The 13,175-nt window shown below is 39.2% G+C and overlaps 1 protein-coding gene across 1 annotated transcript in view; it reads left to right on the top strand.

Annotated features, from left to right (window-relative positions):
* Window positions 1-12,947, top strand: part of LOC106714740 (serine/threonine-protein kinase CST20) — a 53,934-nt gene extending 40,987 nt beyond the window's left edge. Inside the window, exons 3-14 of the mRNA XM_045678427.1 lie at window positions 3,547-3,598; window positions 6,196-6,349; window positions 7,553-7,658; window positions 8,695-8,850; window positions 10,012-10,137; window positions 10,260-10,372; window positions 10,990-11,088; window positions 11,200-11,350; window positions 11,451-11,657; window positions 11,770-11,998; window positions 12,087-12,339; window positions 12,440-12,947. Of these exons, the coding sequence (XP_045534383.1) occupies window positions 3,547-3,598; window positions 6,196-6,349; window positions 7,553-7,658; window positions 8,695-8,850; window positions 10,012-10,137; window positions 10,260-10,372; window positions 10,990-11,088; window positions 11,200-11,350; window positions 11,451-11,657; window positions 11,770-11,998; window positions 12,087-12,339; window positions 12,440-12,563 (1,770 nt within the window). The 3' untranslated portion in view covers window positions 12,564-12,947. The remainder of the gene's footprint in view (window positions 1-3,546; window positions 3,599-6,195; window positions 6,350-7,552; window positions 7,659-8,694; window positions 8,851-10,011; window positions 10,138-10,259; window positions 10,373-10,989; window positions 11,089-11,199; window positions 11,351-11,450; window positions 11,658-11,769; window positions 11,999-12,086; window positions 12,340-12,439) is intronic.
* Window positions 12,948-13,175: the final 228 nt, after the last annotated feature.

Here is a 13,175-nt window from a genome sequence, read left to right as displayed (position 1 = left end):
GAGCAGTGATGGTGTCCCTGTTCCACCACCTCTACGGCAGTCCGTCTCCGACTCGGCGCAACATCTGAGTTCCCCGACCCGCCAACCTGCATTGTCTCTACTCCACAGAATTTTAAATAGCGATTCTTTTCTAAAAACCTCACAAAACGTGTTTATAATATTCAACTGTTGTGTACGTTACTTGCTCTTTGTTCTTCGCCGTGCCTGTGTACTTTATAGGCCCCTTTGAAAGTTTCTTGAGTGTTTTTTTGTGAGTTATTGGCATGTATAATGATACATGCCAATACAACAGACACAATAATGTATTTACAATGTAAGAATATAAACATTTGTTTAAAGTACAATGTAAGTACACATGCATTACACCTTTGCTCAAAAACTGTTTGCATATACCATTACTAAATTCTCGACTTAATTTATGAAGTCGATATATTGCAATAGTCGATATTTAGATCCGATAAGATTAAATCCAACAGTATTATGCTGGAGTTAAAACGTATTTATAAGCTACTGAGTACATTAAATGAACATAAAATTTAATGCTAATTGAAACAGAAACTTCAAGGAAAGAGTATTTCCATTCTCCTATAACCAAACTATTGTCACCAAGTGACATCTGGTTGAATTACCTATTTGTTAGAAGCAATTCATTGTTTTTAGTTTTTCGTATTCAGGTGTATTTAACGTCCTTGTCCCGGTTAATTTGGCAGCTCTTCAATCATTATTGGTTGTTCTAGTTAAAATTCATATTTAACCGACTGAGTCATCTTTACGCGACAACTTTACTATGTTTTGTAACTCGTAAACACTGTAGGTACAAGCATATTATATAGACACGGTTCAACACTGACACTGTAGATAATAAATACTGAAGATAATAAACCAATTCTCATTTTCATATCTAAAACGTACGTCAATTATTATACAAACTATACTTTGGATAAAGTTTAGTAGGTGTTGGTTCTATTTAGTTAAAAAACAAAAATGATTATTCTTGCTAATATTTGGTGACTAGGAACACGAAGTTACCTAGATTTTTTGGTATATTAATAAATTCATAAAGAAATAGAACGAAATAGTTTGAATCCGTATATTTCAGTTATTACATGCCGAATACTCTTTGGATCTTTATTTAACTTGTTAGTGTTTTCTCTTTCCAAAGAGTTATTTGTTAAAAGCCGATTGTGAAATAAATAAAGAAGTTAGTTTAGATACACGGGTTTATAAAGTGCGTGGGTGGATTAAATAAGTCGTGGGTCGAGTGCGCTAGCGCTAGGTGCATCCGATCATGTTTAATTTGAGAGGCTGGCGACATATTTACATTGTAAACATGCACACCACGTCAACGTAACATTCAGTATTAAATGTTACTCCCCTTGTTATTTGATTAATGTAAAAAATATATTTATGACGGTAGAATTTGTTCTGTCTCCCTGTCGCAACATCTTCTAGTAAACACACTTTTTTCTGTTTTGAAAGGACTCCTGTTTGTTTCTGGTATTGGTCTACAAACATAGAATTTTGAACATCCTCCTGGAAGATAAACCCATTTTTCGTTGTGGAAACGAGTAATTTGTACCAGGTTTGCCCCAAATTAAAATTCCTTGTATCTGTTTATTCCTTTGAAGATTTTCAAGATTCGTAAATTGCATATTAAATGGCAAAATGTTATAATTTTTTCATCTAACTTTACCACACAGTAGCGCAATCTAAGAATTCATAATTTTTTAATGAGCTATATATTGTAATGTTGTTTAGTCTGTGGCCGGCCTTAGTCTGTCGGGTCAGACGTCAGACCACCGGCACCGCGGCGCACACTCGAGACTTCGCGTCGCTGACTTCTATCACACTGTGTCGGACATAGACATAGTCAGGGTTTCCACTGTCGAAACAATTAAACAAACATATCGACATCCCTCACGTTATCACTGAGAAAACAGAGACAGCAATATGTTTTAATTTAAATATTACGAGTTATATCTCAGTGATACGAACCCATTCTCACTTAACTCATTGAACTGTTATCAATTGTTTTAAAAATAAATAATACCGGTTATTGTCTAGATCAGGAAATAAACTATTTTTTTCAATGAGTGAGTATTTACTTGAGAACATTGTTCTGTTGTTTAGTCTAGATACAACGAACGTATGTATTTCTATTCAACTTTCCGCATCATATTTACATAAAAATATGCTTATCCAATCTAATTCCCATTGGTCTATATAAATTTGATTAAATTTTAACATCTGATTTGGTCCACAAAACTCAGAAATACAGTATAATCCAAGCGTAAATCAAATATGAAATAGTGTTAACACTACAATAGTGAAAACAGATTTACTTTCATTTCTAAAAGAAAATGCTTGTAACTTCCGGTATTCAAAAACATGATACTCTCTAAACATTACTCCATCTTCCAACAATAAACTTTAGTAAAAATTTATTAAACATAATGATAAAATAAATCACTTTCATTAACATTATTTATCGTTAGCCCGCAGGCTTAGACTGTTTGTTTAGCAGCCAAAAGATTTGCTACAATACTATAAATCATCGGGGAATTAACTGGTAGGTTAAATGAGACAAGATTTAAGTGAATGGGGGATGGAGGCGTGAGTCCCGCAGGTTATGGGAATGGCAAAGGTTAAAGGATTTATGTGCGCGTGCGCCGTGTCACGCCCGCCATCTGTCGCCTCTGATTGGGATTTACGTCGCTATTGATTTCGAGTAGAGATTATATCCCATTGTGACCATGACTCAATGCTCAGGCATCTAAATCACATTTTATTATACGAGGAAATGCTGAGCTTGTATTAAGTAAACTTTACGTGAAGTGTTTAATCCAAATATTATTTCAGAAGAAAATTTGCAATATAAAAACAGACCTGATGATTATTTTACTAATTCGCAGACAACCTTATTATTCTCATTTTCAGCATTTAAAAGTCTTTGACAGTGAAACTACTTAAAGATATTTAATGGATAAGAATATAAATCAAAAGATTTATTAATAGGAGCGGCCCATTCTTCGATCTATTCGTGGTATGCAAATGCAATAGCTGTTCACTAGGCACTAGCTATTTCTATTTTGAATTCTTCATTCGACAAGAATAAACATATCCGAAATAGTTTTTCGGAGAAACATAAAACAGGTATTGATATGAGTAGACAGAGATAGATAAACCAATACCTATTATTGACAAATTATATCACATAAAATTATCTCATACTTTCATATATCGGTATGTCCATAACGTATATGATGTAAGGTCCAATCGTAACGTCGTGAACTTCCTAATAATTGTATATTTTTATAAGAAGGATCGACAGGGCATGAACTACTCTTCCATACATCTCTATCAGCCGTCAATCTGGGTTCTCTCCCTTCTTACGGATATCCTATTTCACACAATTTATCCGTACTTGCTGCGAACTTCCTCTACATTTATATCCATCGTTATTCACATACTTTACTACATTTTCTTACAACATAGTTGTATTAGTTAGTGTAAAAGTAATTAAACAATATTTTGTTTTGTTCGCAGGCAGAGCTCGTCGATATGAGAGCAGAATTGGTGCAAGCCCGGGCGGCTGTCGGTAAGCCTCGTTATCTGAAACTAATCCCGCTTAACTGGCGCCGCGCCGCGCCGTAATATTTTTTGCACCGAATGTTAGATTAATCTTTTATGCTTAAAGCTACCGAATTTGGTTGTAAATCTCCAAGCTTATGTTTTTTTTCTAAAGATTCTTAAGATTGATGAATAAGTTTTTTTATGTTTTATATTTAGTTATGGTTTGCTATGCAAAAAACATTCTATAACAGGGTTGTCTAATCAAAAATGTCGCTGTATAATTTAACTGTCGTAAATGTTCGTGACAATAATAGATAGTAGAATTGATCGCTGTATTTGGATATAGACAACATTTAACTTGAATGTTTCGACGAGTTTACACTCGGGTAATGTTACCTAAAGATTTGTCTGAATGCAAATGAGTTCTTAACTTCTAAAATTCCGGCGCACCTACTATTAAACCTTAATAGCGGTGCTACTTGTTTGAATTCAATTTGTTTAGTTTGTTTCTTACTATAATTTGATTTCTTTAAGAGTTACCGTGTTACGGTAAATTCCGACGATCTTTGGAATCTGAAGTAATGCATGTGATAAAAATGCTGGGCAATTATTTTTAATGTACTAGCTATAAGAAGTTACTTTTAAGGGTCACAGTACACTTATCAACTCGGGAAAGGATCGTCACCGTATCAACTCGAGACGTTCAGTGTTATTTGTATGAAACTCCCTTTTTTTTTTTTTTTTTTTTTTTTAAAGTCTGGAAATGCATTTACACACCCCTACGCCGGGCTGTGCAATGGCGTAGGGAGTGTGGGACTCGCCGGCCGCAGAAGGCGACCGGAATACCCACTAAAACCAGACTGCCCTCTGACGCGTTACGGCGGGGCCACGGGAAACGCGTTAGCTTACTTCCGTGACCCCGCCTGCGTTTGGCCCTGAGGGGCCCTCAATTTTGAGGCGTGGGGAGAAGGGCAGCAGCAAATTGCCGCCTCCTTCTCCCCACTCTTCTGCGCCGGAGCGGGGGCGCTAGGGGATCCCCTTCGCGCTCCCGCTCCCTCTCCTCCTTCTGCGATATGACAGTTTCGCAGAAGGAGGAGACCGCGTTCCAAGACCTCTCACTTCCCAACATGGCGCGCACGACGCCGGGAAGTGAGAGGTCGCCGCCTATCGCCGCCACCAGGGTGCGGCGCTCTTCTGTCCAAGCGCAGCACACTTCAAGTGTGTGCTGCGCCGTATCCTCATCGGCGCCGCACCCGTGGCAGCGCATCGTCTCTTCCCTTCCGATCCGACACAGGTACCGTCCGAAACAGCCATGTCCGGACAGCACCTGTGTCAGTCGGAAGGTAAGGGAGCCGTGGCTCCTCCCACACCACTCCGGGAGCTGTGGGCGTATGGCCTCTATGGTGCGCACGCCATATTGGGCGTGCGCTAGGCCACTCGCCCAGAGCTCCACGGTCGTCTTTCTCCTCGCCTCCCGGGCGCGGGAGAGCTCCTCTGGATGTATGAAACTCCCTACTGCAACGCACACTAATCAGATAGTAACGTAATCACCTCGCCTCGGGACAAGCTCACGGTCCGCGGTGCGGTGTGCGGTCAATTTGCAGTTCCCGCGCTTACGGTTCTCCATACCCTAGCTTAAGGCTCTCCGTACCCTGGCTTAAGTCTCTTCGACCACGCCCCAGATTCAAAATGATTGAACTAGTGCCGCCTAGCCTTCAACCAGCGGTCGGCGAGCCGTAAGCGCGGCGTCGCCTAGCCATAGCCGAATTGAAGTGCTGGAGCTTCTGATCCACTCACGTTACGTGTAGGCCTGTTTGAAAAGGAGAAAGGCGAACCGTTGACGATGTGGTCCTGAGTTGATATGTGTGCTATGACCCTAATTGCAAAGTAAATGGACTATTTAAAATAGAACTAACGGTGCCAAGTCGAGACAGATCATTAAATTCTTATAAAAATAGTTATATGTTTGTTTTGACAATTTTTCAAAAACTATCTGCCTAACAAGTTGCAGACTAGTTGTCAGCCCTGTATATGTCATTCATTAGTTTAAATTAAACCGATGTGGCGTGTAGTGGCGGCGCGGGCGACGAATGCAACGCGTTTCGCTTAATTATACGTAGTAACGTGTACGCCGAGTTAAAGTTAAATCTGACTCACGATTGAATAACAAATGGAGCGCGTCACACGAGGGTCGTTTGCTTCTTTGTTGTTATTAAGTACACATGTCCTATCAATAACTATACTATCAATCGTAATTATTTTCTATATTATTTTTTGAAAAACTGCACTTTTTCCTTCGATGACGATTACTTTCTCTGGTGCCAACAATACTACCGGATAAAATGAACAATCAACGAGGTGTATTTTATGAAAAAGTATGATTTGTCCCGATATGTGGTTACAAATGGTGCTTAATCAGGCTCTGTACGAATGAGATGTTAAGTTTCACTTAAACTTATACCCGATCATAGTTTACCCTCGGTTCCGATTTGGAAGCTTTCATTTCTTTCCCGGAAGGTGACGCATTAGGAGAGAAAGTGTCCTTCCAGACCTAACCAGACTCATAATTTCGCGACTTTAGGAACATTTGCAATATATAGTTCCTATGACAATGATTGACAGGTGCTTGCAAGGATAGCGTCGAAGGGGTGGCTGTTGGTATATGTGAAGTGGGGGAGGCGAGGCGCGCGCGGGCGGAGGCGGCACAGCTGGCCAGGGAGAACGCCGCGCTGCGGGACACTGTGCTTGCCCTGCATTCAGAACTTTTCGGAGCCAGGTGATGTACATTATACTATACACACTGATGACACGTTCACAATACTTTGTATGTTGCACGTTTATTTTACAAGACAAAATATTTGGACACTTCTGGAGAAAACTGTTATTTGTTAATTGTTTTTTTTTTTACAAATTATAAGTTAAATGTAAACAAATTTATTCAGTTCAGTTTTAAATTTCCTCTAAACTAATACTATTAACGTTATCTTGACGTGTGATTCATTCTTTGGCAGAATTGTGCATTCGTTAAATTTCTCTCCCTACTCAATTTATCCCAACTAAAACTAACAAGAGGCGTAAACCTATAAAAATTATAAGATTGATATTTTTGTATAATTGTCTTAGATTTTGTAGTGTGAAAGTTGTTCCAACCATGCGCTTGTTGCGATATTAAACTAGACGAACTTATTAATTAATTGAAGAGTCGAGTTCTTTTATGTGCAATTCTCAGTTTACGACGTCCACGTCTCGATGTGATTCAGTCAACTAGATGCTTTCTATAGATTAAACACATGAAACCTTCATCGTCATTATTTTTAATTAGCTCTTCTTACCTATAGTAAATGTTATCGTTTTACGCGCAATTTTCTACTGTATACCTCTAAAATATATGTAGTCTTTGAACTCGTAATCTTTAAGCTTAGTGCAACGTAAATCTATTCAAACAATGATTTGAAAAATCCATGCTCAAACTACTTCTTTTGGGTAAGCTTGTTTGTTTTTTATTTAACCTTATTTGTTGCGTAATGTCGCGATCAGTCCCTGGTACGAAGGCTCTTGGTTAATGAAGCTTCAAATGTTTTATCACAAAAAAATGTAGTCGGCAAAAAGAAACATTTAAAATTGACTTTGTTTACAATTTTTTTATGTTTTTGTTTGAGGTTTATATAAATAAAGTTTTACGTGTAATACTACATTTTCAAGGTCAATACATATGCGCATAGAGAGGCCTGAAACTAAGCACTTATAGCGAAGATACTTTTAAGAGAAGGGCAAATGTAGTTAACAAGTTGGACTTTAAATTTCATAATACTTAAGTCAAGCAATACCTTGGTTACTAAGTTATATTTTATTTACTTTTGATCGGCGAAGCTTTATTTGACTTTTTTTGTGATAAAAAAAGGAGGAAAAAGTATACTTAAACACATGTATGCTGTAGCATAAACATATTTAATTTATTCCACTTTGTTATAACGATCAGATTGGCTACCAAGTATTTGGACAAGGAATTGGCTGGCAGGATACAGCAGTTGCAGTTGCTCGGCAGGGATATGCGCTCTGAAGTTAGAGACTCGCTTTGGGCACAGGTATTACCACTGGAATATGTTTGATGCTTTGGTACTTCCGAAGGGATAGTGGAGAAGTTCCAGCCTCCTAATAATCTCCGAAGAATCCAGTAAAAAACAAAGAAAGGATCCACCTCTCAAATCCTAGAATTGTCAATACAATGCGAATGATGTTAAATAATACTAAAATAGAATTAGATAAGAATGTAATACGCAATGCTGCGCTTATTTTACTGGAATCCCGAGTTTGATACGACATACTTAATAAATATCAATACATAGTATAAAACAAAGTCGCTTTCGCTGTATGCCCGTATGTATGCTTAGATCTTTAAAACTACGCAACGGATTTTGACGCGGTTTTTTAATAGATAGAGTGATTCTTAAGGAAGGTTTGTATGTATAATAAATGCATAATATAGTAGAGAAACACTGATAAATTTAAAGTTTTCTAATGTGATGTCGTAAATAAGCACGTTTTTTTGCGCTTATATTGCAAACGCTGGCTGAACCCTACGAGATAGACCAAAATAATGTACTACAGTAATCTTCACCTTAAAAAGTTCAACAAAAAAGTCCGCGATGGTATATGTCTATCTCTTAGGGATAACCCAGCATAACCATTTTTATTCTTTTACGAAGTGATTTTAAACAATACAGCATTAATCCTTATCCATTTAAGTACCTTAAATAAATTGTGCATTTATTCTGTAGTAGGTATATTTTGCATTGCACCCGTGCGAAGCCGGGGCGGGTCGCTAGTTATTAAGATATAATAACGTGGTCTAGGGTCATTCACAATTAGAAATGCCTATACATATTGAGAAGCATTGTTTTAAAAATGTGTAACTAGTAAAAGAAATTGATAGATCGGACTCGTATTTTTAAGATCGGACAGAATTTTAAAAGAATACAAGTACATACGATCAAACAAATGCAGAAATGGTCTTTCTTCTGCTATATTCACCACAGCTAGCATTAACAAAATGCATGCAGTTGCAAATGACAGACCCTTCGACGAGTTTAACACGTTCATTCAGTCATTTTTAACTGGCAGGTTGAGGCAGAGATCTTGCTGCAGCGGCACAAGACGCTGGTGCGCGTATGCCGCGGCTTGTCCCCGCGTCCCCCACGGCCGCGCGCGCCCGCCGCACGACCCCGCACCGTGCGCGTGCGCCGCTCCCCGCATCTTGGACTGGGCATATCTGTCACTGTTAGTACCAACATTTTTACTGTAGAATTTTCATTCTGATTTCAAAGCAAGACATTAAGCTATTTTTTAACACGTTATGAGGCTGGTAAATGGGCCACATATGACCAGATGAGAATAAAGTGTTCAACTTGTAAAATTAGAGTTTTAATACAATGTCATCACAAATTTTAAAAATGCATACTGGTGATTCAAAATGTCTTGTTGGGCATAAGTTTTGATGCCAGATTAATTATTTATGTGTTCAAATCGTAATTAATTGTAATTTATCCAGCTATAATACAATCGCATTGTATTTGTGGTAACCCTGCGTGCAAAGGATATTGATTGCGACCGCCACTGCGCTGATATCGGCCGATACGTTTGACTTGTGCCATCTCAATAATATATTACTTCCTGCACGCTAACATCTCCATTAACATAACTGATGTACATCTTATCATACAATATATACATTAATTCATTCATGAATTACATATACATAAATTATTCTAACTTAATTATCGTTTTGTATATAATTAGGCAAGTTATTTAGACATCAATCGTTAACGTTTAGATTAAATAAATTTGTTTTGAATAATAAGTGTGGTGACTGGGCCAGCGTAGTTAACTATGACCTAGTCAGACCTGACTTAGGATAGGATCCTATCCCCTCAATGGGGGCGTATAGTGGGCTGATGATAATAAAGCGGTGAGAAGGTGATATTATAATAAATAAATAAATAAATAAATAACTGCTTTATTGTAACACTCATATACACAATTATGTGTGTGCCTTGGTTCCTGAACTAGGGCAAAGCCCTGTATTTCAGGGGCCAATCCCTTCCCCCTATCAATAAATGTATTTTACATTTAGTAGCAAAAGAAAAGAAAAGAAACAATCATTTATAATTTTTTCGATGTTGCTAACAGTTTTGTGAATACGACTGCAACTAGTAGCGACATCTAGTCTTACTAATATTATAAATGCGAATGTTTAGATGGATGGATGGATGTTTGTTTGAATGTATCTCTTGAACGGCTGAACAGATCTAGATGAAATTTGGCACAGATGTAGAACATAGTTTGGAAGAACACATAGTCTACTTATTAAAGTTTTTTTTTAAATTTCGCGCTGACGGAGTCGCGGACAAAAGTTAGTTATAAATAAATGTGACTACACAGGGTGGTCGCGAGCACGGCGTGCCTATCCTGATCTCTGAGCTGGAGGCTGGCGGGCCGGCCGCGCTCACAGGCGAGCTGTACGTCGGCGACGCCATCCTCGCCATCAATGACCTCGACCTTACACAGGTAAAAAAATAGATGGCGCTCAACAAAAATTACTTATACCTTACGATGTAGCTTAATTTAAGTCTTTTTAGGTCAAAATGTTATTGTTTGCTACTATGTTTGAATCTGCATTGTGTGTTAAGGCGTGTCACAAGGAGGCGGTGCAGGCGCTGCAGAGTGTGAAAGGCGACTGCGCACTCTGCGTACAGTTTATAGCAACTGATGATGATGACCGCCTCTCTGAAGATAACTACAGGTACTGTTACTAGTCTTTTTGCATATACTCTATTAAACAAATATTTCTTTTGTGGTGAAAAAGTAAACTAAAATTATAACCTGACTCTAGATGGCGTTGTTCTCAATTTTTTCGTCACATACTCATTGGCACATTTTTGTTATAGTCAACAACAAGTACAAGTTACATATTTATAAATGCAGACTTTATTGAAAATTAGAAAAGAAAGAATGCTCTTTTTTATGTTTGAAACAAAAAGGCATGCACATATTGATAATAATGGATATCAATGATCTATGAACTATTGTTCCTAAAGTTATTGTTTAATCTTCAACCACTTTTACGCTTTTAAAAATAAACAATTATTTATTGATAAACATCATTTCGTTATATCACATTAATCGATGTTTTTTTTTTTTTATTATTACGCTGAAAATGATTTTTTATAGACAATATTGTTTTATTAATTTAACGCTTTAATAATATCACTATAGTACCATAATATTTTCCAACATTTTAGGTAGAAGAAGATATAACTTATATTGAACTTTATGTAATCGGAATAAGGTTGATATTTCATTACACCTTCAAAATTATAAACAAGAACGTTAATAGTCATTTTTAATGGTTATCTGCAGGTTTCCGCTTTACCCCGAAGACGGGGAGGTGTTCTGCGAGGAGGGGGACGGCTCCGGCGCCACTCCCACCGCCCCTCGTACACCCGATTATAACAATAGGTACACATTGCACATATAACATTAATAATTAAATAAATTAAACATTAAATATACTGATAGGTGTACTAGTATATTTCTTATTCGGTACGATAAGTATTTTTGTGTTGGTAGGCCGGAGTCAGTGGCGGGATCGGGCAGCGAGTGCGGGTCAGTGCGGGGGGCGCGTCGTGCTGACTACACCGCCGACTACAGCGCCCTCAACAACAACCTCGCCATACTAGACATGGACGACGACAACATTAAGATCGAAACCAGGCTCGAGGTTGTCGCTCATATCTAAATCGACTTACTTCCTTCTACTTATACTACTTCCTCTACCTACTATTTGTAACTTAGTATAATGAGTATGTGCGATGTTCCAGATGGTAAGACTAGAGAGTGAGAACGTCGGCGAGCGACGTCGGGGCCCATACCAGGCGGTGTCGGGGGCGTCCCCCGGTGTGTCCCCGCCCCCGTCCCCGCCCCGCGCGCGCTTCTCCCGCACCGCCTCCTCCGCCTCCCCCGCCACGCCCCTCTCCACACCGGTCCACACAAGACGGCCCTCGCTCAAAAAGAGACGCAAGCCTCAGGTATGCTTTGACTATTATTTTTATTCATAATTTTTTTTCTCTCTATTTACTCTTGTTTCGATGTTCTTATTTATTTTACGTGAACAAGACAAAAAATTATCTAATGACACAGGACTATATCCAGGACTGGCGGACGAAGGGCAGCTACCGCGCTGTGTCCGGGGACGCGCACTCCTCTGATGAGCCACACGCGACCGTCGAACCCGTCCTGCCGGCGCCTCAGCCCCCCGCGCGGCCATCACCTCCTGCGTCTGCCCCCGCCCCAGCCCCCGCCCCGCCCACACTGCCACCCCCACCAGCGCCCATCGACCTCGCACCGCTTATTATAATGAATGACACAGGTGATTATTAACTCTTACCACCTAAGTATTACAAGTCATTTTTATTTGCATTAATACCAATACTAATAATTTTTGATAAATTTCACAGAAGCTATTCCACGTAGCTCGTATCCGTCTTTAGTATCGGAATCTGTTCTGATGCCGTCGCCGCCATCGCCACAATCGCCCCCCACGCCCCCCACACCGCCCACGCCCCCAACGCCCGCCACGCCATCCTCCCCGCTCTCACCAGAGTCGGCCGCGCTGCAGCGAACCCCCACCCTGCTGCCCTCTCCCGGTGATGTCAGGTCTACCAAGACTAACGGCGAAGCCAAGCCCAGGCGGGAACCGAAAGGCTTTCGGTAATGTATTGAAACTTTTATAGCTTTTATACTTCACTTTACCAGTAAATTACGATTTGGTAAAATAAACAGTATGTCTAGAAAATGTATGAATATACAGGATAGGTTCAGCTCGACGTGTGACGGAGCACGGGGCTATGGTGAATGGCGGCGTGGAGCGCGGCAAGGTGAGCGCGCGTCTGCTGCCCGGCCGCGGGGACCCAGACTTCGGTACGCCTGTCTGAGCCCACGACACGTCACAGTGCACGGCTCCACGTTCATCACCACATACGTCACGTCACCGTTATATCCGTCATGATAACGTGACGTGATTGATGTCTGTATGATCTAAGCCGTTCGCAGACCTGAACCGAGCCGATAGCAGATGAACTAGATACAGATTATGTTGCATGCTCTCTCAGCGACACTAGTGCCACTCGTGCGCTTACTAATGAAGAAGTTAACGTAGTTCTTCTCTTACAGCTTCCGATTGCAATATATAAAACTAATTTAGTTTTAAATAGGTTAATACATATAATATTTTAGCTTATATTATATTTTGCGTTTGAAACAATAGAATGGAAAATTACCTTTTGTGGTAGGTAGAGAAAACTAATTAATTTTATAAGTTCGTCGACAATGTATTTGACATTTAAAATAATTATTTATTATAATCTAAAAAAAATATTTATATTGCTTTTGTGATTTTAGTTTATTATATAGGTATATTTAAAATTATTAAAAAAAATAAGGAATTTGGTTTGTTATACAAATGTTACATTTAAAACTATAGACGTCATTCGACTGCCAACATTGAGATACGTTATTCGGCCGCTTTTAGTTTATTTCAATTAGAC

The sequence above is a fragment of the Papilio machaon genome, chromosome 6, assembly GCF_912999745.1.
Source record: "Papilio machaon chromosome 6, ilPapMach1.1, whole genome shotgun sequence".
Classification (NCBI taxonomy): domain Eukaryota; kingdom Metazoa; phylum Arthropoda; class Insecta; order Lepidoptera; family Papilionidae; genus Papilio; species Papilio machaon.
This window is presented reverse-complemented; position numbering and strand designations above follow the sequence as displayed.